Genomic DNA, 24,688 nt, shown 5'->3' on the forward strand with positions numbered 1-24,688 from the left:
AATGTGCAATAGCAATATTTGACCCTTGAAAAAATGGAAGGGTGAGTAAACAAACCATTCACCGCACACAAAAACAATGTAGAAAGGACTCCTCAATATTGCATCTAAGCCAAGATAAAATAGACATACATCTTTTCTCACTCACATAGGGTAAAGGGGTCAGTTAAGATATAGCCCCCCAAAAGGTAAATGTACTAACCCCCAGAAGAGGGCCAAAATTTTGGAATCTTGCTTATGTCTCCTCTGATGATTTCTAAAGGAAGTGTGCTAGTACTTGCCTTTGGGTGTCTCTAGTCTCTTAAAAGCTTTTAAATTTGCATTTTTCCAAATAGAGCATTGAGATAAATCCAAAAAATATCAATTTTGGAGTAAATTTTCATGAGATATTTAAGGCAATCTTCAGATCTCAAATCTGGCTGGATATGCAGACCCCTTTTCCCCAAAATTATAATTTTTTTCTTATAGTTGTCCCACTATTGGCTCCTCTACCTTGCACACTTGTGAATAAATTTTGTAAACAACAATCTTCAATGCTAGCAAAACAGAAAGAAAGCCTACATTCACCTTTAAGCACCATTTTTTTTTGTATGAGGATCAATACCCCATTGTTTGCCAAATTCATTGACATTAGCACAAAAAAGCAACATATGTTGGACACACCACCAAAGCCAAAAATCTAAGCTCTAGTTGGAGCCATACCAACTCTGATGGCACCCAATCTGTGTTCAAATTTAATGTTTTACAACCAGAACATGCATAAGAAATGTTAAAAGAATTTAAGATGACCTGCCCAAATATTAAAAAAAAATTGTATGTGAATGTGATGGTGTGTGTGTGTGTTTTTTTTTTTTTGGGGGGGTTGGGGGGGGGTTTCAAGAAATGAGTGGAAAGAAAGGCAAAGAGAATTGTCTTGGTTTTTCCAATCTCAAAAAATAGCATTAAAGAACCAGCAGTCATTTGAAGGTATCCACTTACAACTATGATGCCTTGTTTTGCACTATCACACTATCTCTTAATAGAAAAAGGTTTGATTAAAGAGGTTGACCAACCAAGCTAATAAATATACAAAATATGTCACTACTTGACAATCTGGCACCAATCTTTCTTACACATTCAGCAGACTAACTATATTCTCCAGAAATGTGTGACCTTCAAAGGTACTGCGATGACCTGCATCATTCTTCAATAGTGAAATGAAGTCAATGAAGAGAAGATGCGCTTAGGACACGAACGAGATACACAAAACTGTTAGAGGTGGACAATTTACTGGTTCTCATGCAATTATCTGGGCAGAAGTTTGAAACTGTGGCTCATCTTCCCCAACTTCATCAATTGGACAGCAAATCCCTCCATATAAGTATTACCTTGATGGGTTTCTCTGACTCCCTATTCTTTCAATTACTGCCTGGAGCCGGTAGTTATGTGACTCCTGTTTCCACCAAACATTGGTGACCCATATCTGATTTGAACGCATTTGGATATCTAACGCCTGGAAAATCATGAAGGCACAAGATATGCTTCCACAAACCCCCATCCATCTACACCCTCTGGACCAATCCAATAGCCCAACAGTACCTGAGGCCTAATAGATCGTTGTCCTGTCAAAGATTGAAGGTCCAAATCATTGAAAAGTTTGGCCAGAAACAGAAACGGCGACATCTTGGAATACGAGAAAATGTCATAGGTATTGAATCTCTTTGAAAGAGCCCCTTGCTTTGAAGCTATCCCAGATGTCCAGCTTCCGTGTGACTTGGTGTTACGAGCCTCTGCAAATAATCAGAGCCAAGCATCAAAATACAATCTTTACTGTAAAAGACTAGAAAAAAGCAACGCTACCTGCACCAGCGACACATCCATGAGGGAGCTGCACGTGCATTAAACAATGTTGAATATTATGCAGCACAAAACACTGTAAAGACACACTTTCAAAGTGGAATGTTAGCTCTAACACAAAACAATCTCTCTCTCTCTCTCTCTCTCTCTCTCTCTCTCTCTCTCTCTCTCTCTCTCTCTTACAATCATGACGGTCTAGTAGCGGAGCACTTTATACATGCTAGGGATATGCTGATGGAGGTTCTTGCAGTGTTGTTCAATCGTGCCATGTGTGAGGGATTACCTGAGACTTGGAGGTTGTCTACTATTGTGCCTATATTCAAGGCAGGTGATCCTACAGAGCCTGGAAATTACCGCACTATTATGGTTGGACACACACTGGCACGATTGTATGCATCCATTATTGAGCAGCAGTTGAGTAACTGGGCAGAGGGTGACGGTTACGGGCAAAGGGACAGGCAGGTTTCAGGAGGGGTTTCTCCACTCTTGACCATATTCTGACACTCAGAGCTATCATTGAGGAGGGCAGGTCACATGGGAGACGGATTTATTGTAGCTTTGTGGATTTCCGCAAAGCATTTGACATGGTACCGAGAGCCCGACTGATGCGCAGACTGCAGGAGATGGGGGTGCCCACAGTGTTGATTTGGGGGATTATGGCTTTATACAGATCAGTGATGGGACATGTACGCACCCCAGAGGGGATATCTGACTTAGTTCACTCCACTATCGGGGTGAAACAGGGTTGCCCATTGTCTCCTACTCTATTTGGTATGTATGTTGATGAGGTGTCTGATTACATTGACAGAGAGGGTGATAGAGGTGCCCAGCTGGCAGGGACGTGGATCCCATTGTTGTTATATGCTGATGATATTGTCTTGATCTCTGACTCACCAGAGGGTATGCAGCGACAGTTGGATGCATTACACAGTTTTGCAGAGGATAGTGGATTGTCTGTAAACCTTGGTAAAACCAAGGTCATGGTGTTTAACACCACACCGCAGTGGATCAGGAGATCGGCACCGACCTTCACGTATGGTCAAGAGATTGTGGAGTATACAGATGCATACACTTACCTTGGGATAGTCTTCACTGGGCCGAGGTTTTCTTTGGGGAGAGCAGCAGAGACTAGACTGACCAGAGCTTATGCGGCCTTGGGAGGCTTGGAGAGGATGTGTTCGCAGGTTCAGTTCCAGGAACCTCGGACAAAGTTATGGCTCTTTGATACTTTAGTAGCCTCAGCTATGATGTATGGGGTACAGGTTTGGGGACCTTCTGTAGGCCAGGATGGTTGGAGACGTATGGAGAGGCCCTTGGTATCTATGATCTCCCGATTGATTAGAGCCAAGGCCTCCGTACCTCACGCGATCATTCGAGCAGAGCTAGCTGCCCCCCCCATGGAGATTGAGGCGCTTACCAGATCAGTGTCCTTTGTGCACAGCCTATGGGATACTACTAGAGACAGATATGCTAGACTGGCCCTTGAGTCTTCCAGACAGTTAGCTCTACAGGGGGACACTTCATGCTGGTATGCACAGATGACTTCATGGTTTCAGACGCATGGCTTCACCATGGACAGGTTGCCCCCTTTCCAGTATTCTCTTCAGGCACCCTCGCTGTCTCTTACACGGGTGGAGATCACTAGACTCATTCGTCAGGACCTGATCCAGCTCGACACCAGGAGGACATGGATAGAGCCGCCTCAGGAGTTGAGCACGAAGATGGCTTTCTATAGAGAGCATCTTCTCCACCTCACAGGAGATGGGTTTGTGATTCGACCCAGCTACATGGACACACATATGTCTCATGGTTTGCGTTGTGCCATTGGTCAGATACGCACATCCTCACATCAGCTCGAGATTGAGACTGGTAGATTCAGAGGGATACCAGCAGACAGCAGGATATGCCGATTATGCCAGAGAGAGCCAGAGACAGAGTTGCACTACATATGTCATTGCACAGTGTTCTATGAGATACGGGGGCGTTTCCACTGCTTATTCAGAGAGGGTTTTGGTCCTCTATCTAGGGTCATGAGTTATGAGGATCAGAGATGTCTTGGACTATATCTACTTGAGTTACACAGGTATAGAGACACTTTACTGGGGAGAGCTAGAGAGAGGCAGTCCCAGAGACACATTACAGATTTCTTTTCACTAGATATGGGACAGCCAGAGGAGCAGCCACCACTGCAGAGCTCGTCCCACACTCATTCGACCACTACTGGCACTCTCATCGACCGAGCATTGGAGCTACAGAGATACAGACGACCGCGACTGAGGAGAGGAGCTACACAGCATCGACGGAGACTACAACAGAAGATTCGAGCCATACTCTCTCGACATCCAGAGTGCAGATGAGGATGGATCCTCACCATTTCTTCCATCTTTGTTTCACACACTGTTACATCCAGTTTACCGGGTACCTATTGTATCAGCTGCTACACCCACGTAGTTTTAGATTGTAGTAGTAGTAGTAGTATTTTGTTCCACTTCTAGTTCTTTTCTAGTTCTTTTGTACCCAGACATGGTATTAGATTCACTATTTTGTAACTGATTGGTCTCATAGGTCATTTTGGCCTTTTGAAGACGTTAATATAACATTTCATTTCATTTCATTTCTCTCTCTCTCTCTCTCTCTCTCTCTCTCTCTCTCTCTCTCTCTCTATATATATATATATATATATATATATATATATATATATATATATATATATATATATATATATATATATATATATATGTGTGTGTGTGTGTGTGTGTGTGTGTGTGTGTGTGTGTGTGTGTGTGTGTGTGTGCGTGCACTAGCAATAACAACTGATTTACCATATATATATATGTGTGTGTGTGTGTGTGTGTGTGTGTGTGTGCGCGTGTGCGCGCGAGCAATAACAACAGATTTACCAAAAAAAAGTGTGTGAGCACGCAAAAAAGTGGGGCTTGGTACCCTTTTGTATTACGTAATCAAAATTACAAGCCCGTAGGCATACACACATAACAGATCTGATAGTGAAAAAAAACCTGAGATATTCAATGATTACAAACCATAGGGGGAAACTACCAGTGATGCAAAGTTACAAAAGATGGGTGATACAACAAAAGCTAGGAGCAACCACCCTAACGTCAAGAGGAGGCCGAAAACTCCACCAATGAATCTACATTAGCCAACTCCATATCTCCAAGACTGTATACAACGGCGCATTCCAATAGAAGAGACATCACCGCCGCAAGAAGATTCAACCACACACACAGCCACCTGCAGTTAAGGAACTGGCCACTTGTCCAAAACAGCCCATTAGAGGCTCAATTAGAAGAAGAAAGTGCAAACACTTGGCATTGGATTATGTTAAAACACACACACACACACACACACACATCTCTATTTAAAGGGTTGATTTAGCCAATTGTAACTTCTACTGGCACACTCTCTCTCTCTGTCTACTCTCACAGAAGCAGGGCGCCATCTCTCATAAGCTTTGCACTACTCACAGAAGCAGGGTGCCATCTCTCATAAGCTTTGCACTATTTCGGGGCCAATGCAATGTAGGGGTGGAGCTCTTTCTCTCTCTCTCTCTCTCTCTCTCTCTCTCTCTCTCTCTCTCTCTCTCTCTCTCTCTCTCTTATATCTCCATTACTCCAGTGTTGAATTTCTGATTTACAAGCTTAAATTCTCTGTTTTTGCTATCCTGGACCGCCTGGCAGAAGGCCAGCCAGTTACAAGGCCCACAAAATATAATGGATCTAATAGTGAAAAATCCCTGGGATATTCAACAAACACAAACCACAGGGGAAAACCTACCAATAGTTACAAAAGATGGGTAACACATCAAAAGCTAGGAACAAGGGACGTCAACCTTAGTGATCTCTCTTCTCCACAATTGCCTTGTACGTGTATGTGGCATTGCAAGCATTCTCTAGTGTCAGAGGATCTTATCAAAGTCGAGCCAAATTGGAGTCTAGTTGTCCAACTGGATCATCCTGGCAATTGTACTAAAGAAGATCAATAAAAAAGAAATACAGCAAGGGGGGCCTTGTTAGGGACCATTGCATATGGAAGTGGAACTCCATGTCTCCTCTCTCTCTACTGGTCCAGTGCTAAAGTTTGTTCCAATTGGTAGTTTCCATTGGCACGTGGTGCCCTTTTTGTTACAGTGGCATCAGAGAGTCACCTATTTGCTTTTTTGACAAGAAAACGGGTCCTATCTATCTATAGGCTTGCAACTCGAGCTATGGAATTGGAAGAAGATATGGCAAATAAAGAGGATGAAATAGAAAAAGCTTTATGTGCAATCAAAGAGAGAAAAAAGATTCTTGCAAAAGAATGTATATTATATATATATATATATATATATATATATATATATATATATATATATATATATATATATATATATATATATATATATAAAATAGCCAAGGATGAGAGAAGCGAGGAGGTAGCACGTTGGACCGCTTTTTGGCACTTAACCAATGATGACTGGTGGTTGACGGGCCCCGAAGTGCATAGAGGACAGTGTTCAAGCCTCGAGAATCGTCTCTAAACAGTCCCCATGGTTGTATAATCTCGTTTTTAACACACATTTTGATGCTGAAAATTTTCAAATCTTTCTTTCAAAAAAAATTGAGCTTTACATGACCACATCAAAGGACTTGAGAGGGAGATTGCACAGACAGTAGGTGAGGAAGCTCAAGCTTGAGCACTTATATTGTCACATGCGCATTGCACTTGAGCCACGTGGACAAGCTACTACCACAGGTCTGCATCAGTCTTAGTTAGGAAAGCTTAGAGATTTCACCTAGCAATTTTGTGAGCCTCTAGAAGGGAATGCATGATCAGGCAGGTCACTTAAGCATATAGGCATATAACAGTCACTAAAGTCATTTATTAATAAATAAGTCCTCTTTAAGTGTAGTCGTGGGTTGCTAAATATTACTCGACCTCCTCCTATTTTTCCATATATGAGAGCCTTGCCTCTTGCTTGAGCATCAAAAGATCACCAAACAGAGTACCCCTTGCATGGGCAATCAATAACCCAATACCCAGTACCATCAAGCACCAGCGTTTTCAGCCACAAAGTACCAACGTTTTCAACCATCAGTCTTCACCCTAGCATTTTGCAATTCCTCCGCGTCAAATGAGCCATTGCGTCTTTGCTTCGGCATCAGATTCAGCCTAGCATTTTTGCATGAAAATTAAGCATCATTATTCAGCATTTAGCCATTGTATCAGCATTTGTGCAAGTAATCTAAAGCAAGTACTTGCTCTGGCAATAGAGCAAGGGGGCCCTTGAGGATGATTGGGACCCGACATGCAGTGTCATCTCTCTCTCTCTCTCTCTCTCTCTCTCTCTCTCTCTCTCTCTCTCTCTTTTTGTATTCAGTTAAATTTCTCTCAAGTGAAGTAAAGTAACCTTGTGTTTGTGCAAAGTACTAGATCTAAGTTAAAATCCTTACATCCTTCCACTGCACCTGACATTTATGCGAAGTGTGTGTGAGTGTGTGTGTGAAGGGGGGAAGACAACTCTCTTTTATAGCAAATGGGTAGTGGATATATTGTGTGGCTCTCATCCCTTCCCAGAAAAGCCAAAAAATGGGTGGGTGGGTTTGGGGGTCGGGGGGGGGGGGGAGAGAGTCTAAAATTGTCCCTTTTTTAGAACTTTTTTTAACTGTGTCCTACAGCATGTGGTTTCCCAGACGCCCACCCAGGACATCCCCTTGCGACCCAAATATCTTCTTGTCTAGCCGACCGTCCCTCCCCCCCCCCCGTTAGAGTTTTGGCATCTCAAGTGAACTGCCCAATGTGATCCCATTATTTATTTTGGATTTAGGTATTTATTTTACTTATTTGTCAAAGTCTGGGTAGGGCAATTTACTGAGGTGGCTATATAAGCACACGAAGCCCCATATTGTATTATCATCTTCATTGCCAAGGTTGGTTGGTTCAGAGTCTCTCTCTCTCTCTCTCTCTCTCTCTCTCTCTCTCTCTCTCTCTCTCTCTCTCTCTCACGAGGATGTGGCAATTGCTAACTTGAGTTGTTGGTTTTTTTCCGATGATTTTTGTTTAATTTTTTGGGACCCTCTTTTTGAAGTTGCAAATGACCGGACATTGTGTGGCCAGTGTGAAACGGCTGACGGCCGAGAGTTTCACCCGCAGTCGGGACAGGCAGGTCACCACGAGTTGGTGGGGCCAATCGGCACTGGAATTCAAGCAATAAAAGGGTGTCTAGGCTTAGTTCAAAGTCATTTAGGCCCCTCGCGACACTTATAAGTTGGTGGGTACTAGGAAATTAACTCAAAAGAGGCAAACAGGACACTTGGTGGCTCCAAATGCAATTGCCAGAAGCATCAGCAAGAGGGGGCGCCCATTTCAAGAGAGGGGGCTGATTTCAGCCCACAAGTGTGTGCTACAGTGTGTGAGTAGTGGGTGCAGGTACTCACAGCTTTAATGGAAAGCTTGCCTTCTCCCTTGCTCTATGTAGCGCAATGATTTGCTCTCGTGCATCTCTCTCCCCCCTTTTGCACATATGATAATGCCCCACAAGTTGGGCTTCTCAAATGACCATGTACAGTTCTCGGGATTTCATGCGCGTTTGCCAAGGCAAGAGCCTTTTGTACAGGAACCGGATTAGCTAATTGCTAATCCCTTTCAGGTACGCACAGTTTCCTCGCAAAGGAATGCGAGAACGGAGAGTTTTCTCGTGTGAAAACTCGTCCGATTTACAGGGGAACTGTCCCATTGCGTGCGGGAGCACTTGAGACACGTAGGCGTGCTCGCTCCGCTCGAAACGGTCCAAAACAGAGAATTACAGCCTGCTGTGTTTTTCTGCAGATTTAGGGTTTCGCACCTAAACTGCAGGGAATCGCCAGTGGAGCCTCAGAAAGGCCTTGGGATGCGTGTACAGGGCAGTAGGCACCTAACAGTGGCAAAACAGAAAATTACAGCATGCTGAAATTGACCTACAGCTCACTAAAAAGCTTCCATACAAAAATCATTGAAAAGAAACCAACAACTAAGGTTAGCAGTTGCCACGTCCTCGTGACATAGTTAACAGTTGCCACGTCCTCGTGACATGCACTGTACAGTCATTTCAGCATACATGCATTTACCGCGTGAGCCACCTCTTATAGGTCATTTATTTATAAGCGGCTCTTGGAATTCTTTTTAAAAATCGTGAGTTTGTTAGAAAACTTGCCTGACCCAGCCTATAATTCTTATAAAAGAAACCCTAGTGCTGGGAGAGAAGAGCAAAGGAGCAGAGTAGTAGAGCCTCTCAAGCACAGTGGCTGTCCAACATTTTTGCCACCCATTGCATCGGCGTTTTCAGCCTTAGTACCTCGCCGTCATCAGCGTCTTTGGACGATCAGCTTTCAGCCCTTAGCCTCGCAGATCCACCCCATTCCTCGCAGCAAATCCATCATCGTTTCAACCCTTGATGAACAGCGTTTTTAGTCTAGCATGATCACCGTTTTCAGCCAGGAAAACCAGCATTTTCAGCCCAAGACAGCTGGCGTTTCCAGCCTTTGATCGCCAGCAGATCTCAGCCTAGCCTTGTCGTGGTTGCAAATCCCTTACCATCGACACCGCTAGCAGATTCCGATATTCAGCCATAGCGTCATCGTCATCGTCATTGACATCGTCGTCGTCGTTGTCATCGGCACAGTACCCCAGCACCCAGTATCCCTTGTGCCTTGGCTAGGCATAAGGATCCACAGAACCTAGTTGGACGCTCGCTACTGCTTGTTGCCCTCCCTGCACACGCCATCGCCTTCGGTGCCTCCCCTCAAACCCCCCCCCCCCCCGCGGCACTGCACGCTGCTCTCAGCCGGACACCCTCTCCCGCCCCAACTCGCCCCCCTGCAGCCCGCCAGTCCTCGTAACCCGTCAGCACCCCCCCGCCCCTTTTTCTCTTCGTCCCCGCCCCGAGATCCTCGACCCCTTGTTAGCTCAAGGCAAGGGTGTCGCCTTTCGTCCTCAACTTGTCATCCTCTCATTCGCTCTTCCTCGGTCGTCATCGTAGCAGCAGACACAGATGGAGGATTCTGCTCCGCCACAGAGGGACTCGACGGAAGCCCCCTCACCCGACCCCGCAGAACCCACTATCCGACTTGCTCTTTCGCTGACAGAGCAAGCGAGCTTAGAGGCAGAGGTGGCGCGCCTTCAGGCCACCTCTGTTATCTGCAGACTCTGAGCACCCGTCCGAGCAGAGGAGAGGTGCGTGATCTCCTCCAAGCCCGCCTTTTAGCAGAGGTGGACAAGATCCTCGACGTTCACCTTCTCGGGTGGGCTATTACCAGATAGAGTTTGAGACCCCCGAGATGGCGTCCAAGGTCATTGCGATGAGCCCCTTGGCCATCCGAGCAGTTCGAGCTCATTTTTTACAGTGGCGCCATGGTTTCGACCCAACTATCGACGTTCTTGTTGAGGAGGTAGACCTTCCCATCTCAGTCTGCTTCCCTAGTCTGAGGAGGGAGTACCTTCCGCTCTTATCCAGGATAGGCTCAAAGACTGGGACTGTCCTGGAGACACCTTGCACGGCAGCCTTTGTAGCTGCCAAGGCAACTGGCATTCCCACAGTACGTGTTCTGGTTCGGGACACCCACACTCTCTTGAAGGTCATTCTACTACCTCGGGTGAGTGGTGGTTGGCTCCACCAAAGCGTGGAGTATTCGGGCCTCCCGAATCAGTGTTTCATTTGTCGTCAGATGGGCCATCTTGCGAAGGCCTGTGCACGGAGGCCATCTTGCAAAGGCCCTGACCTTCACCTCAGGCTCAGCCCCAGCCTCCTAGGGCTAGCCAGAGCAAACAGAGTCACAGGGTACTCAGGCAGACTCACCCTCCGAGCCTGGGGCTTGGGCAAAGGAGGGCTGGCAGCAGGTTCATGGTCGGCGTCCACAGGGGTCACCACACCAGCCTGACCCTCTGGGTGGTCGCCAGGCTCTAGGCCAATAGCAGTAGGTTCCCACACGGAACCGTTTCATCCCTCTTCAGCAGGACGAGGTCCCAGCTCCACCCTCCACCTCGGCCTCACCTTCGACAGCCCCTCCTCCCCCCAATTTCTCCTTCGCCCCTCCCCCCCCTGCCTTCTACTGCTCCCCGCTCGCTCACTCCTCCATCCCCCACTAGCCCCCCCTACGTCCACATCTCCTCCTATTCCTACCCCGCAGCCGACCCATGGGGTAGGGCCTTCCTCGACTGCTAGGAGATCTCTTGGCAGCACTTTTGCCACGAGTCGCTTAGCGAGGAGAGGGACAGCCTTTCTTGAAAACCCCCTTCTAGTGTAGACGTCTCCCTTTGCAGTAGTTCCTCGTGGACTAACGAGCTTCGACATTCGTCGTAGGTGGGACTTCTTCGCCTACGACTTTACACGATTTCTCAGCGACCCTTCACCAGACTTTGAGGCAGCTTGTTTCAGAGTTCATGTACTGTTCCTTGCAGCTAGCGGGATAGAGGCCCTGGAGCTTCTCTTTTCCCTTATGTGGCAGGGACCAATCTGAGTGGACTTTGGACTCAGTGATGGAGTGGCTGTAGGCACAGGCCCTCGAGTTCTCTCACCACATGGGAGACCTGGGGGTTACAGACCTGATACAGACTTTGTGGCCGTTGGCCAAGTTCTCAATGACACCTCCAGACTCGGCATGATGTAGACACATTGTGGTACACTTCTTTGCTGACACGCAGACCCCACCATGCTATGTATACATACATGAGGACTCCTGGACAAAGGAGGTTGCCTTGCGCACAGCACGCTCTTCTTGGGCCTGGGCTAGACATTCTTTGCAATCACGCCTATCTCGGGGACGCTCAAATGCGGATTATTCCCCATCCAAGCCAGCCTCGAAGAGCATCAGTTCTTTCTCGTTCTCCATGAGGATTGTCTCATGGAACGTGAAGGGATTAGGCGGGCCCTAGTTTCAACACCAGCGGAGTCAATTGCGTCAGGAGCTTCAGCGATGCCTTGTGGGCGGAGAGATTGATCTTCTTATGCTACAGGAGCATCATGTTTGTGAAAGCCGCATTAGATGATGTGGTCAGCTTTTGCGTGGGCGATATGAGACATTTTGGTCAACTCCATTTGGACCTAGTGGTATCCAGGGAGAGGTTTGTATGACTATTGTGGACTCTTGGCAACAGGCCATTGTGGGTAGAGGTATTATTGTGTCTGGCAGGGCTCAGTGGATTACTATGCAGGTTCAGGGTTGCCTCTTGAGCTTCCTGAACATCTATGCGCCCAATGTGGCAAGTGCACGTGCAGAGTTTTGGTCTCACATTGTAGAGTCTTTGCCGCATGTAGAGCAATGGTGCATTGGGGGTGACTTCAACATGCTACGGGACCCCTCTGACAGGATTGGAGGTAGCCATGCTATTGTGCACGGAGCTGAGTTGGCATCTTGGGAGAGGCTATGTATGACTTTGAGGGTTTCAGATGTTTGGCAACACTCTGGCTATGTGTGAAACCGGCCTGTTCAATCCAAAAAGGGCGGTAGACTTTACTTCAAACCTTGATTTAGCTTTCACCCATTATTAGTCGTCTATTCTACCTGTACTTTCAAGACACAACAAAGGGGAAAGGGATACAGGCTGCTAGATTACCTGTATGAGAAGACCGACACCAGATTGGCCCATAACTTAGGCGCCCCTTTTGGTATTTCTTTATTGTCTAAAAGAGGGAATAAACGTTGTGGTTCCCTACAAGCTGCCCCGCACAAGCTTGGCTGAATTTCAACTGTTCCGGCCCGATTTCAGCAACATAACTATACTAGGACCCTTCACAGTCAGTATTCCCACGCATTGAATGACTTTCCCGACGCATACGGGCACTTTGCAAAACCTGGCGAGAATCTGCAGCACGCTGAATTCTCTGTTTTCAGCCCCGAAAATGCGCCAGATCACCTGTACAACGGTCCCCTCGCGTCCCCAAACCTCCTGGGGGTATTAGGGTCCGTTTAGGGCCAAAACCCTAAACCTGCAAAAATACACAGCAGGCTGTAATTTACTGTTTCGGGCTCCGGTTCGCGTGCCGGTCGCATCCGTAGCAAGTCCTCGAGCTCCCGCACCTGTAGGGCTACTTGCCCTTTGAATTGGACGAGATTTCTGGCGTGAAACCTCTCCGAATTCACCTGTACCTGCGGGGGATTAGCCGCTAGCTAATCCAGTACCTGTGCAAGAGGCTCTTGCCTCGGCAATCGCGCATGAACCCACACAACTGTACATTGGTCAATTGAAAAGCCCACTAGAGGGGCATAACATACTGCCATAGGGGAGAGAGAGGGCAGTGCGTAGCGTGCAGGGCATCACTTCTGGCACCGCACTGTACATAGAAGGGAAAGCAAGCACTCCATAGCTCTTAACCTGTGACAAAATCTGAAAATGAGCCTCTCCCAGCTTCAAATTCTGCGCCACTTCTTATTGCATGAGGAAAGTGCACCAGAAGGTGCCACTTGGCACATTTACAAGCATTTTCCCATTTCGGGGTTTCCACCTAAAAATCTCCCAACCGGTTGCCCGGTTGACTTCACGGCAGAGTAAGAAAATGTTCTCCTTGTCATTCCGGAGGTAATGACGCAAACACATTTTCAGGTCCCAAAATAGCACTTCCCTAAATTTTAGGAGATGCTGCCATTGTATCTTTCTAGGTCATCTGACCCCCTTTGTACACTGCAGCCACACCCAAAACTGAAATGTAGCCTCTGTAGCAAAGAATTCCACTTTGGCTAGTCAATGACCCCACTTTGCCTGACCATAGTCTTTGTCCAACCTTAGTGCTCTCTTGCCCTCAGGCCTGGACTCCCTCTGGACAGTTCCACACTAGCTATGCAATGCAGGGCAGTTAGATTTCCCGAGGGGTGTTTCCAAAAAGTGAAAGTAAATAAATAATAAGAAAGAAATCAACAAAAAGGATAGATAGTAGTCACACGCTGGTGACATACCCCCCTCTTGAAATCTCAAACGTCCTCGTTTGCATCTATGTCGTACATGCTCACAGTCAACACTGATGTATTCAACACCTGTCAACACATGTACGACACATACATGCTCATTGTCAACCCTGGTGTATTCAACACCTCGTTGAAACATGTATTGCCTGCGTGTGAACCCTGTTCCAATGACATAGTGGTAGCTTCGCACTCTACCATTGCTTTGAGTCACTAACTTTCCAATGACAAAATGGTAGCCACACATTTTGCCACCGTCTTTTAGTACACGTTGGATCCCGTAACACTTTCGAGCATACCTAAACCGACAATTTAAGAATGCAGTTACACATGTACCCTTTAATAGAAGCAATTACTGTATCCTTGACAAACTGACAAGAAATACTCACTTCTATAGCACTAATCACAATTTTGGACATTCCATAAGAGCAATTGCCAAACTGACAATCTGTACAGCTCTAACATTCATGTAACAGGTATTTCATTTGAGCTCACTTTAAATACCATGTACATCATTTGTTTCAGAAGCCATTGTCACACTGACAATCCATGTAGCTTTGAAACTCAAGGGGTCAAGGTAGGTTGCAAATCGAAGGCTTCAAGGTAAAGTGATAACACAGTTGGTGATTGTGCAAGTTCACCTTCTTCCATCCACTTAGCATCCATTAGTGGATAGTTTCTAAACTTTACCAAGTAACGCCTAGCAACCTTGCCTTTCACTTTTCTTTCCTTATGTGCCAAAATCTATTCGGGGACCAAGATCTCGTCAAGTTCCTCGACTTCTAGCTGATCTTCAACTGGCATATCTTCTGGCACATCACCCACATAGGGTCTGAGAAGACTCACATGAAACGCATTGTGAATCTTCCAACTCTCACGCAATTTCAGCCTATATGCAACATCACTAATTATGTCGCACACTTGAAAAGGCCCATAGTAACGCATGTTGAGCTTTGGAAACAGTCTTTCCTTGCCCTTCATCTTCTTTAACCTTGCCTTTTCAAAGCGTAGAAGCACCCAATCACCAAGTGAAAATACCACTTCACGACGGTGACGATTAGCTGCTTTCTTTTGCTTTGCCTGAGTTTTTTCTAAGGCCACTTTGACCTTCTTGTACATTTCATCCATGTCCTGAACATACTTATCTACTTCAAATATCTTGTCCTTTGTATGTAGTATGGGAGGAACTTTCTTGCCACCTTCAACTATCTCAAAAGATGCCTTGCCAGTTGATGAACGCACTGTATTATTGTATGCATACTCCACCAATGGCAAATACTGCTCCCACTTTCCTTTATGCTCTGACACATAGCACTTCAGCAGATCTAGGACAGTAGAATTTGCCTCTTCTGACTGCCCATCTGTTTGAGGATGAAATGACGAAGAGAATTTGAGTGTGGTGCCCATATTCTCAAACAAGCCTCTCCATAACAAACTTGTCATGCGTGGATCACGGTCGCTAACAATCGACTGTGGCATGCCATGATACTTGAAAATATTGCTCATAAACAAGCGTGCCATCTGATCTGGCTTTATCTTCTTCCTGACAGGAATAAAATGAGCCTGCTTGCTGAATCTGCAAATGATGGTCCAAATACCATCATTTCCTGTCTGCGTTCTCGGAAGATCAAAGATAAAATCCATAGCAATACTTTCCCATGGTTTATCTGGAATAGGTAGTGGTTGCAATAACCTGGTGCCTTTTGCCTATCAAACTTGACCTTCTGGCAAATTAGGCATTCTCGCACAAAGGCATCCACATCCCTTCTCAATGTAGGCCAATAGAAGAACGTCTCAACCGCTTTAACTGTAGCATCGATACCACGATGCCCTGCATACGGTGGGACATGACTCTCTTCCATAACTTTGCGTCGCAATGGCTTTGTGACACACAATCTGCCATGCATCATCATGAACCCATCTTTGAGAAGATAGTGTTCATGACGTTGTCCATCCATTAGCTGCTCGAAGACCCTTGCAAAATCTTCATTATTTGCATATTGTTCCCTCATATCATCAAGTTCATGATGATAAGGAATTGACACAGCTGAAATTTGTGGCTTCCTTGACAAGGCATCAGCCACAACGTTCTTCTTGCCTTCCACATGCACAATCTGAAAATGGAACATGGACAAGATATTTGCCCATCGCATATGCTTTTCAGATAACTTTGCCTATGTCAAGAAGTATCGCAAGGTCTAATGGTCTGTTTGGACAACAAAGTCTGCACCTAGCAGGTAGTGTATCCAACTTAAGAGCGCATGAATCACAGCCAGTAACTCTTTCTCATAGACCTGCATGGTCATCTCTGGCCCTTGCAAAATTCTGCTCTCATAGGCTACTACCCTGCCATCTTGCATTAGCACTGCACCAATGCTACTACCGCAGGCGTCACACTGGACCACAAATGACTTCCTAAGATCTGGCAACACAATGACTGGATCTGAAGTCATCTTTTCCTTTAAGAGATTAAAAGCTGAAATCTCTTTCTGTGTCCATCTAAAGGTGACTGCCTTCTTTTGAAGAGCATGTAAAGGTGAAGCAATCTCAGCGAAATTCGGATAAACCTTCTGTAATAGGAGCATAGTCCCAAGAAACTACGGACATCATGCACCGTCTTCAAATCTGGCCATGACTTGATCGCTTCAACTTTTGCAAGATCCATTCTGACACCATCCTTTGAGACAATGTGTCCCAGAAAGTGGATCTCTTCCAGAAAAAATTCACTTTTCTTTGCATTGATGAGCAACCTATGACTGCGTAGCTCTTTGAACACAATGGCCAAGTGATGCCTATGCTCCTCTTCATTCTTTGAGTAGACTATCATGACATCAAAAAATGTACCAACAAACTGCTGGTGTGGACGGAAAATTCTGTCCATCATCCTATTGAACGTAGCAGGAGCATTTGTGAGACCAAAGGGCATCACTAAAAATTCGTAAAGGTCAAACGTTGTTCTAAAAGCAGTCTTGTGCACATCCTCTGATCTAATGCGGATCTGATGGTACCCACTCTTTAGATCTATCCTGCTAAACATAGCTGCTCCTTCTAATTTGTCCAAAATATCATCAATTCTAGGTATAGGGAACCTATTCTTGATGGTATTCTTGTTCAGTGCACGGTAGTCGATGCACATACGCCATGAGCCATCCTTTTTCTGCACCAACAACACTGGAGAACAGAATGGAGATGAATTGGGCTGAATCAGCCCCTTTTCTAACAGCTCTTGAACTTGGCCCATTATCTCTTTCTGCTGAGCCGCACTAACCCTGTACGGAGGCTTATTTGGTGGGCTACTGCCTGGCACCAAATCTATCGCATGGTCCTCGGGTCTCTCTGGCGGTAATTGAGACGGTAATGAATCGGAGAAACAGTCACTATACTGTTGTAAAAACATTGACCTTTCTTTATCTAACACAGATAAATTTGATTCATCACAATCTGACACTTCATGTGCAAAAACCAAGTACACAGAAAGATGCTTTTTCATTACAGAAGTAATAGCAGAAGCTGATACAGTGGGAATAGACTCCCCTTTAAGCTTTACATCCAAAATGTGAGTCTTTCCCCTGCTCTGTACAGTGATCTTTTTGTTGTAAGCATCCATGATTCCCTATACACGAAATAACCAAGGAATACCTAACAACACATCACATCCGTCCAGTGGCATGATGTAAAATTCTTCAGCATCTACATAGGACTGGATATGTAGGCGCAACTTTCCAATGACGGGTGTCACAGCCTCTGTATGGCCAGGACATGCCAAACCTGCCTCTGCTGTATACCCCATCTCTTCAGGTCTAATTCCCAACTTGGAAGCCAATTATGGGGAAATGAAGTTGGCTTTGGCACCTGGATCAAAGAAGATAAGCACTGTTTGATCCCTAACCTTTCCCCATGCTCTGCAAAGCTCACTTGCATCTGAATTTGGCTTGTCGCCCACCATATCTGACACTAGACCAGCCATGGGCTTCTTTCCTTTCCTGTCCTCCTTGTCTTTAGAATCAACTGGCCTTTTCTTTGTAGGACAATTGTAAGCAATGTGGCCAGGCTGCTCACAGATGAAGCATTTGTTTTCTGACCTCAGGACCTTCTTTTGCTCTTCAGACTTGCGAGGAAAACGTCTTTTCATTCTCTTCGCTGCTCCCTTTTTTGATTCAGCCGTAGCTTTGCCTTTCCCTGCGTTGCCTGACTCCTGGGTCCCTTTAGGAACCTCATTGGGAACGTGCTTCTTCGCTGAATTTTTCTTGGCTGATCCTTCCTTGACACCAGTATTGAATTCACAATCTTCTCCCTTGAGCAAACCATTGTCAGTGTTTGCTACCTCGATGAGCTGCGTCAAAGTAGTGACTTTGGTCTTCGTGCAATACTTTCTCAATCCTTTGGGTAGGCCACAACAGTATTTTTCAATCTGTTCTGTCAATGGCACAAACCTATAGGAAGTTATTGGAAGTAGAGCTTTCCAAAACTTCCGATTGTAGTCATCCAGATTCTTGCAAGCGGCAGCATTAAGCTGGTGCCATTCTGTCATGACATCTGCTTCAAAGTCATCAGATAACCATGCTGCTGCAAAAATCTGCTTGAAGTAAATCCATGTGGACGGAGCTTGCCCTTGCAGCAATAAAGTTGTCCACCATTGTCCCGCATTCCCTGTCAAGAAAGTGGCTGCCTTGCCGACCTTTGAAGCCTCTGTAAAGTTCCCCCCTGCATAGGCCTTGTCAAACTGCTGGAGGAATGAGAGAGCCTTCTTCCTGTCATCAAACCCTGTAAAGGTCGTGAATGTCACACCTTTGCCACCTTCTTTGTACGGAGTTGGCCTCTCCAGCGGCGTTAAATTGTCATATGGAAGTGACTGAAACATGGGAACACTGTTAGGGTTCATTTGTGTTCCCTGACCGCAATTAAGTTGACCTGGAAATGCCATATTTGGCTGTTGATTTGTAATTCCAGCCATACCAAAATTTGCCTGTGGCATCCCAAATTGGCCCTGAGTGCTTTGAAATCCTGGTAGCGTGCCCGTGACACCATACATGGGGTTAGACATCATCGTTTGAGCACCCCTGAACACTGTTCCTGGCGTGTAAAACTGATTTCCAGGTGCATGACCAGCCATGCTCTGGAATACCGATCCACCCCCAAAATAGCCAGGGTGTACTGAAGGTGGTGGGAAGACCTGTTGCATAGCCTGTAGGTTGCTTCCCTGCCCATTAGAACCAGCTATAGGCTACTGAAAAGTGGCGGGCTGAACTGGTATAGCTTGAAAGACTGGCATCTCAACCACCTGTTCTTGCACCTTAGGCATAGGTTGTGGAGACTGCATGTTCTCCGTCAAGTGTACAGGTGTTTCCATTGACTGTGCAGTATGAATCACCTGTGCTCGAGCCTTAACAAGCTTTTGAATACGATCCAGTGACCCAACTTGCTGAGACGGAAGAGGAGGTTGCAGAAAGGCTAAAAACCTCGGGTTCTGCATTACTTGTGTAAACATAGCCACAGCAGTAGCCAACTGGGTCCTGAATATATCATCATCCGTCTGTGGTGGTCTTGAAGACTCACCCACTTCATGTGTCTGTTGACCCTGTGAAGAGAAAACCTCTTCAGTCACATCATCTGGTCTGTCAGCCAAAATTGCAATTCCCTGTGTCTGGTCTATGATCCCCTCTGTCTTCAAGCCCAAACTGACCAAGGCTCACTTCTATGGGAAAAAGTGATTTGATCCTGTCGATGGAACCATGAAACCGGCCTGTTCAATCCAAAAAGGGCGGTAGACTTTACTTCAAACCTTGATTTAGCTTTCACCCATTATTAGTCGTCTATTCTACCTGTACTTTCAAGACACAACAAAGGGGAAAGGGATACAGGCTGCTAGATTACCTGTATGAGAAGACCGACACCAGATTGGCCCATAACTTAGGCGCCCCTTTTGGTATTTCTTTATTGTCTAAAAGAGGGAATAAACGTTGTGGTTCCCTACAAGCTGCCCCGCACAAGCTTGGCTGAATTTCAACTGTTCCGGCCCGATTTCGGCAACATAACTATACTAGGACCCTTCACAGTCAGTATTCCCACGCATTGAATGACTTTCCCGACGCATACGGGCACTTTGCAAAACCTGGCGAGAATCTGCAGCACGCTGAATTCTCTGTTTTCAGCCCCGAAAATGCGCCAGATCACCTGTACAACGGTCCCCTCGCGTCCCCAAACCTCCTGGGGGTATTAGGGTCCGTTTAGGGCCAAAACCCTAAACCTGCAAAAATACACAGCAGGCTGTAATTTACTGTTTCGGGCTCCGGTTCGCGTGCCGGTCGCATCCGTAGCAAGTCCTCGAGCTCCCGCACCTGTAGGGCTACTTGCCCTTTGAATTGGACGAGATTTCTGGCGTGAAACCTCTCCGAATTCACCTGTACCTGCGGGGGATTAGCCGCTAGCTAATCCAGTACCTGTGCAAGAGGCTCTTGCCTCGGCAATCGCGCATGAACCCACACAACTGTACATTGGTCAATTGAAAAGCCCACTAGAGGGGCATAACATACTGCCATAGGGGAGAGAGAGGGCAGTGCGTAGCGTGCAGGGCATCACTTCTGGCACCGCACTGTACATAGGAGGGAAAGCAAGCACTCCATAGCTCTTAACCTGTGACAAAATCTGAAAATGAGCCTCTCCCAGCTTCAAATTCTGCGCCACTTCTTATTGCATGAGGAAAGTGCACCAGAAGGTGCCACTTGGCACATTTACAAGCATTTTCCCATTTCCGGGTTGCCACCTAAAAATCTCCCAACCGGTTGCCCGGTTGACTTCACGACAGAGTAAGAAAATGTTCTCCTTGTCATTCCGGAGGTAATGACGCAAACACATTTTCAGGTCCCAAAATAGCAGTTCCCTAAATTTTAGGAGATGCTGCCATTGTATCTTTCTAGGTCATCTGACCCCCTTTGTACACTGCAGCCACACCCAAAACTGAAATGTCGCCTCTGTAGCAAAGGATTCCACTTTGGCTAGTCAATGACCCCACTTTGGCTGACCAAAGTCTTTGTCCAACCTTAGTGCTCTCTTGCCCTCAGGCCTGGACTCCCTCTGGACAGTTCCACACTAGCTATGCAATGCAGGGCAGTTAGATTTCCCAAGGGGTGTTTCCAAAAAGTGAAAGTAAATAAATAATAAGAAAGAAATCAACAAAAAGGATAGATAGTAGTCACACGCTGGTGACAATGTGAGGCCCCCAGACAGCTTGGCCCTTCTGGGACCCAGGGAGGCTACACACCTTATCACATCCTTCACCATTCCACCCATACCCATCGGAGCCGACCACACATACCTCTCTTTCTCCATCACCGGAGATACCATCCCACACAGCTCCACAGCACACACTCCACACACCACCATCCATTTCACACATGAGCTAGCCTCTCTTTACTCGGCCGAGGTCGAGCATGGCCTATGCCTCCTCCACCCATCCACACCACTCTCAGTTCTCACATCACATATCTCTTCCGTTCTCCACACTTCAGCTATTAGCTCTTTTCCACACACCACTCACACAGGACGCACTCCCCCCCCCCGGGACTATGCCTCAGAACCGCTGGTATGATGATGAGTGCAGAGAGCTATACCGACGCCTCCGTGCACGGCGAGCCTTAGGAGAGATCACAGAGAGAGAGGCCAGACGGCATATGAAGACGCTGACACGCCAAAAGCGGCGAGCATTCGAAGAGGCACAGGAGCTTGAGCTATACCGCCTATTCATGAGCATGGATAGCGCGACGGCATGGCGCACCCTGCGCGAGCCACGTCCGACTACAGCTATTGAGGATCCACAGATATGGCATGATTATGCAGAGCGACTTTATGAGGTGCCAGGGCAGCCTCCTATCCCACAGCCACACGAGCCACGCCCCACGTGCTCCTCCTTCTTTACAGCAGAGATGGTAGAGAGGGCCATACGCCGCATGCAGCACAGACGATCAGCTGACCATACTGGATTACAGAGTGAGCACATCATTTATGCGGCCTCCACTATAGCCCCGTTGATTGCACATGTCTTCAACCGAGCTATAGGGGAGGGCTTCCCAGAGGAGTGGACACAGCACACCATAGTGCCTATCCACAAATCTGGCGACACCCTGGACCCAGGGAACTACTGGACTATCATGATTGGCCACACGATGGCCAAGCTATATGGAGCAGTACTTGAGGCACAGCTCAGCTGCTACGCAGAGATCGAGGGTTTACGAGCTCCAGGCCAAGCAGGTTTCAGACGAGCTTTCTCCACCACTGATCACATCTTCGTTCTGCGCTGCCTCATTGATGGGGCAAAGGCGCGGAAGAAGAGGCTTTACTGCTGCTTTGTGGATTTCCGCAAGGCCTTTGACACAGTCCCACGCGAGAGACTCTTCCAACGCCTTCACAGCATTGGGGTACCAACAGATATGATTTGGGCCATATATGCTCTCTACGAGAGGGTGACGGGTCGAGTTCGTTGCCCAGGCGGTTTTTCAGAGACCATTGCTAGCACCATTGGGGTTAAGCAAGGATGCCCACTCTCCCCGACACTCTTTGGGCTCTACATCGACGAGATCTCCGACTACATACTGCGAGCAGGAGGAGAGGGGAGCGACTTGGCAGGTACTCCGGTCCACATCATGTTATATGCTGATGATATTGTGTTGATTTCAGAGTCACCCGAGGGCTTGCAACGCCATCTTGAGGCCTTGGACGAATTCAGCACACACAGGGGGTTGACTGTGAACCTTGGCAAAACCAAGGTTATGATCTTTCACACATCCAGTGCAGTGAGGAGCGCTGCCACCTTCACAGCAGCAGGAGGACAGGTTGATGTAGTCACCTCCTATGTCTACCTTGGCATCACATTCACCAGCCTACCAGGACCCTTCACTATGAGGCAGGCTGCTGCTGACAGGCTCACCCGAGGATATGCAGCTCTGACCATGCTAGAGCGGAGATGCCACCAGGCACACTTTCAGGAGCCCCGCACGAAGGGGTGGCTTTTCGACACCTTAGTCACCCCGGCCTTGATGTACTCGGCGGCAGTATGGGCACCAGGATTGACAGCTGACCAGTGGACACAGCTTGAGAGGCCACAGGTATGTATGATGTCACGCTTGCTCCGCAGCAAGAAGACAATGCCACATGACATTATTAGAGCCGAGCTCGCCACACCACCTATGGTTGTAGAGGCACTATTCCAGACAGTCTGCTTCATCCAGAGGATGAGAGAGCTACCTCCTGACAGACTTACTCGTAGAGCATTTGAGGCAGCTATACAGCTATCAGAGAGTGGGCATGAGAGAGCATGGTACTCACAGGTCAGAGCATGGTTTGAGGGACACGGTCTTGACATGGAGAGCCTACCACCATTCCAGTACGACCCCCACTCACCATATGTTCACCTCTCTCGCAGTGAGAGGAACTTGGTATTGAGACAGGATCTGTGGCAGCTATACACTAGGAGAGTCTGGGAGTCACCTGGCTTGGGGACGAGGATGTCAGATTACAGAGACCAGTTTCTCACCATATTGTCTGGGGGGTTCATACAGAGACCACGCTACATGGACACATATATGCCACATAGCTCACGGGTGGCGATTGGTCAGCTGAGAGTGGCTTCACACAGGTTAGAGATTGAGATCGGGAGACATACTAGTGTTCCCAGGGAGGAGCGAGTCTGCAGAGCCTACACAGAGGAGGTGGAGAGTGAGGAGCACTTTGTATGTAGATGCAGAGCATACACTGAGATCAGAGGCAGGTATGAGGCCTTATTCAGAGGACAGCCCACTCTCCGAGAGATCATGGACTCTCGAGATCAGAGACAGCTCGGACGTTTCTTACTAGAGATACAGAGCCATCGGGACACACTACTACAGCCACACACAGCTACACAGACAGAGGGGAGACAGTCGCAGCTCAGACTTCTTTCAGAGGATTGCCGCCCCTCCCTCACCAGACACTCAGAGGGGAGTGACACTCCCACAGGCGGAGGTGAGCCGAGCTAGACGACGACCACGAGTCACAGGCTATAGGGGCGCGAGCTCCCACCACCGACAGATCGAGGAGATCCGAGCTCGGGAGCGCCGTGCCACTGAGGAGCGAGTGGCTCAGATGAGGGCCGACCCGACAGCTTTCATCCGGGTAGCCTTGGCACCAGACCCGCCCATGTACCACATCTTACATCCCCCCATTAGTACAGGATGGAGCTAGATAGCTTGATGCATTCTCATGATTGTACTACCTTGAGCATATAGACATGCACATACCCCTAGAGATAGAGCTCCATCCCTCCTCAGATACTCCACTACCTACATTCAGTTCAGTTTTGTATCAGTTTTGTTTGTTTTGTTTCATTTGTCTTTCCGATAGACGGATGACAAACACACCATGTACATTTGATTTGTCTCATAGGCCGATTTCGGCCTGACATAGACGTTAAAAATCTCTCTCTCTCTCTCTCTCTCTCTCTCTCTCTCTCTCTCTCTCTCTCTCTCTCTCTCTCTCTCTCTCTCTCTCTCTCTCTCTGTGTTCAATTCAGTTTCTGTTTTCAAGTGCAGTTGACTTTCGTGCTATTAAGCACTTGTGAAAACAAGAGGCCGAAAGCCTATAAAATAATGGCCCTAGGGGAATCAATCTTAGACTTGTATAGTTGAGGAATTCAGACAAGTCTCCTCCCGGAAATTGTATCTAAGAAGATCAATAATAAAGAAATATCGCAAGGGGTGCCTAGTTAGGTGTTAGTGCACCTGGGAGTGGAGCTCCACCACTCCGTATCTCATTTTAAGTGTGAAGCTTCAATTACAGTGTTTGAAGTGCTAAAGTCTGTTCCAATTAATATTTTCAAATGAAACAAGGTACCTTTCCAGTCGCAACAACTTTCACTTCTGCAACCTGTTGAAAATCTCAACCATTGAAGAGAT

General features: G+C 47.0%; 1 protein-coding gene across 1 annotated transcript in view; it reads right to left on the reverse strand.

Moving 5' to 3' along the window:
- Positions 1 to 905: 905 nt before the first annotated feature.
- The window catches only part of LOC147442493 (uncharacterized), a 30,212-nt gene continuing 6,429 nt past the window's right edge, over positions 906 to 24,688 (reverse strand). The window contains exons 2-3 of the mRNA XM_086529670.1: positions 1,837 to 1,909; positions 906 to 1,766 (exon numbers count right to left, since the gene is read on the reverse strand). Of these exons, the coding sequence (XP_086385796.1) occupies positions 1,498 to 1,766; positions 1,837 to 1,909 (342 nt within the window). The 3' untranslated portion in view covers positions 906 to 1,497. The remainder of the gene's footprint in view (positions 1,767 to 1,836; positions 1,910 to 24,688) is intronic.

The sequence above is a fragment of the Adiantum capillus-veneris genome, chromosome 14 (genome assembly GCF_014529385.1).
Source record: "Adiantum capillus-veneris isolate H3 chromosome 14, ASM1452938v2, whole genome shotgun sequence".
Lineage (NCBI taxonomy): Eukaryota > Viridiplantae > Streptophyta > Polypodiopsida > Polypodiales > Pteridaceae > Adiantum > Adiantum capillus-veneris.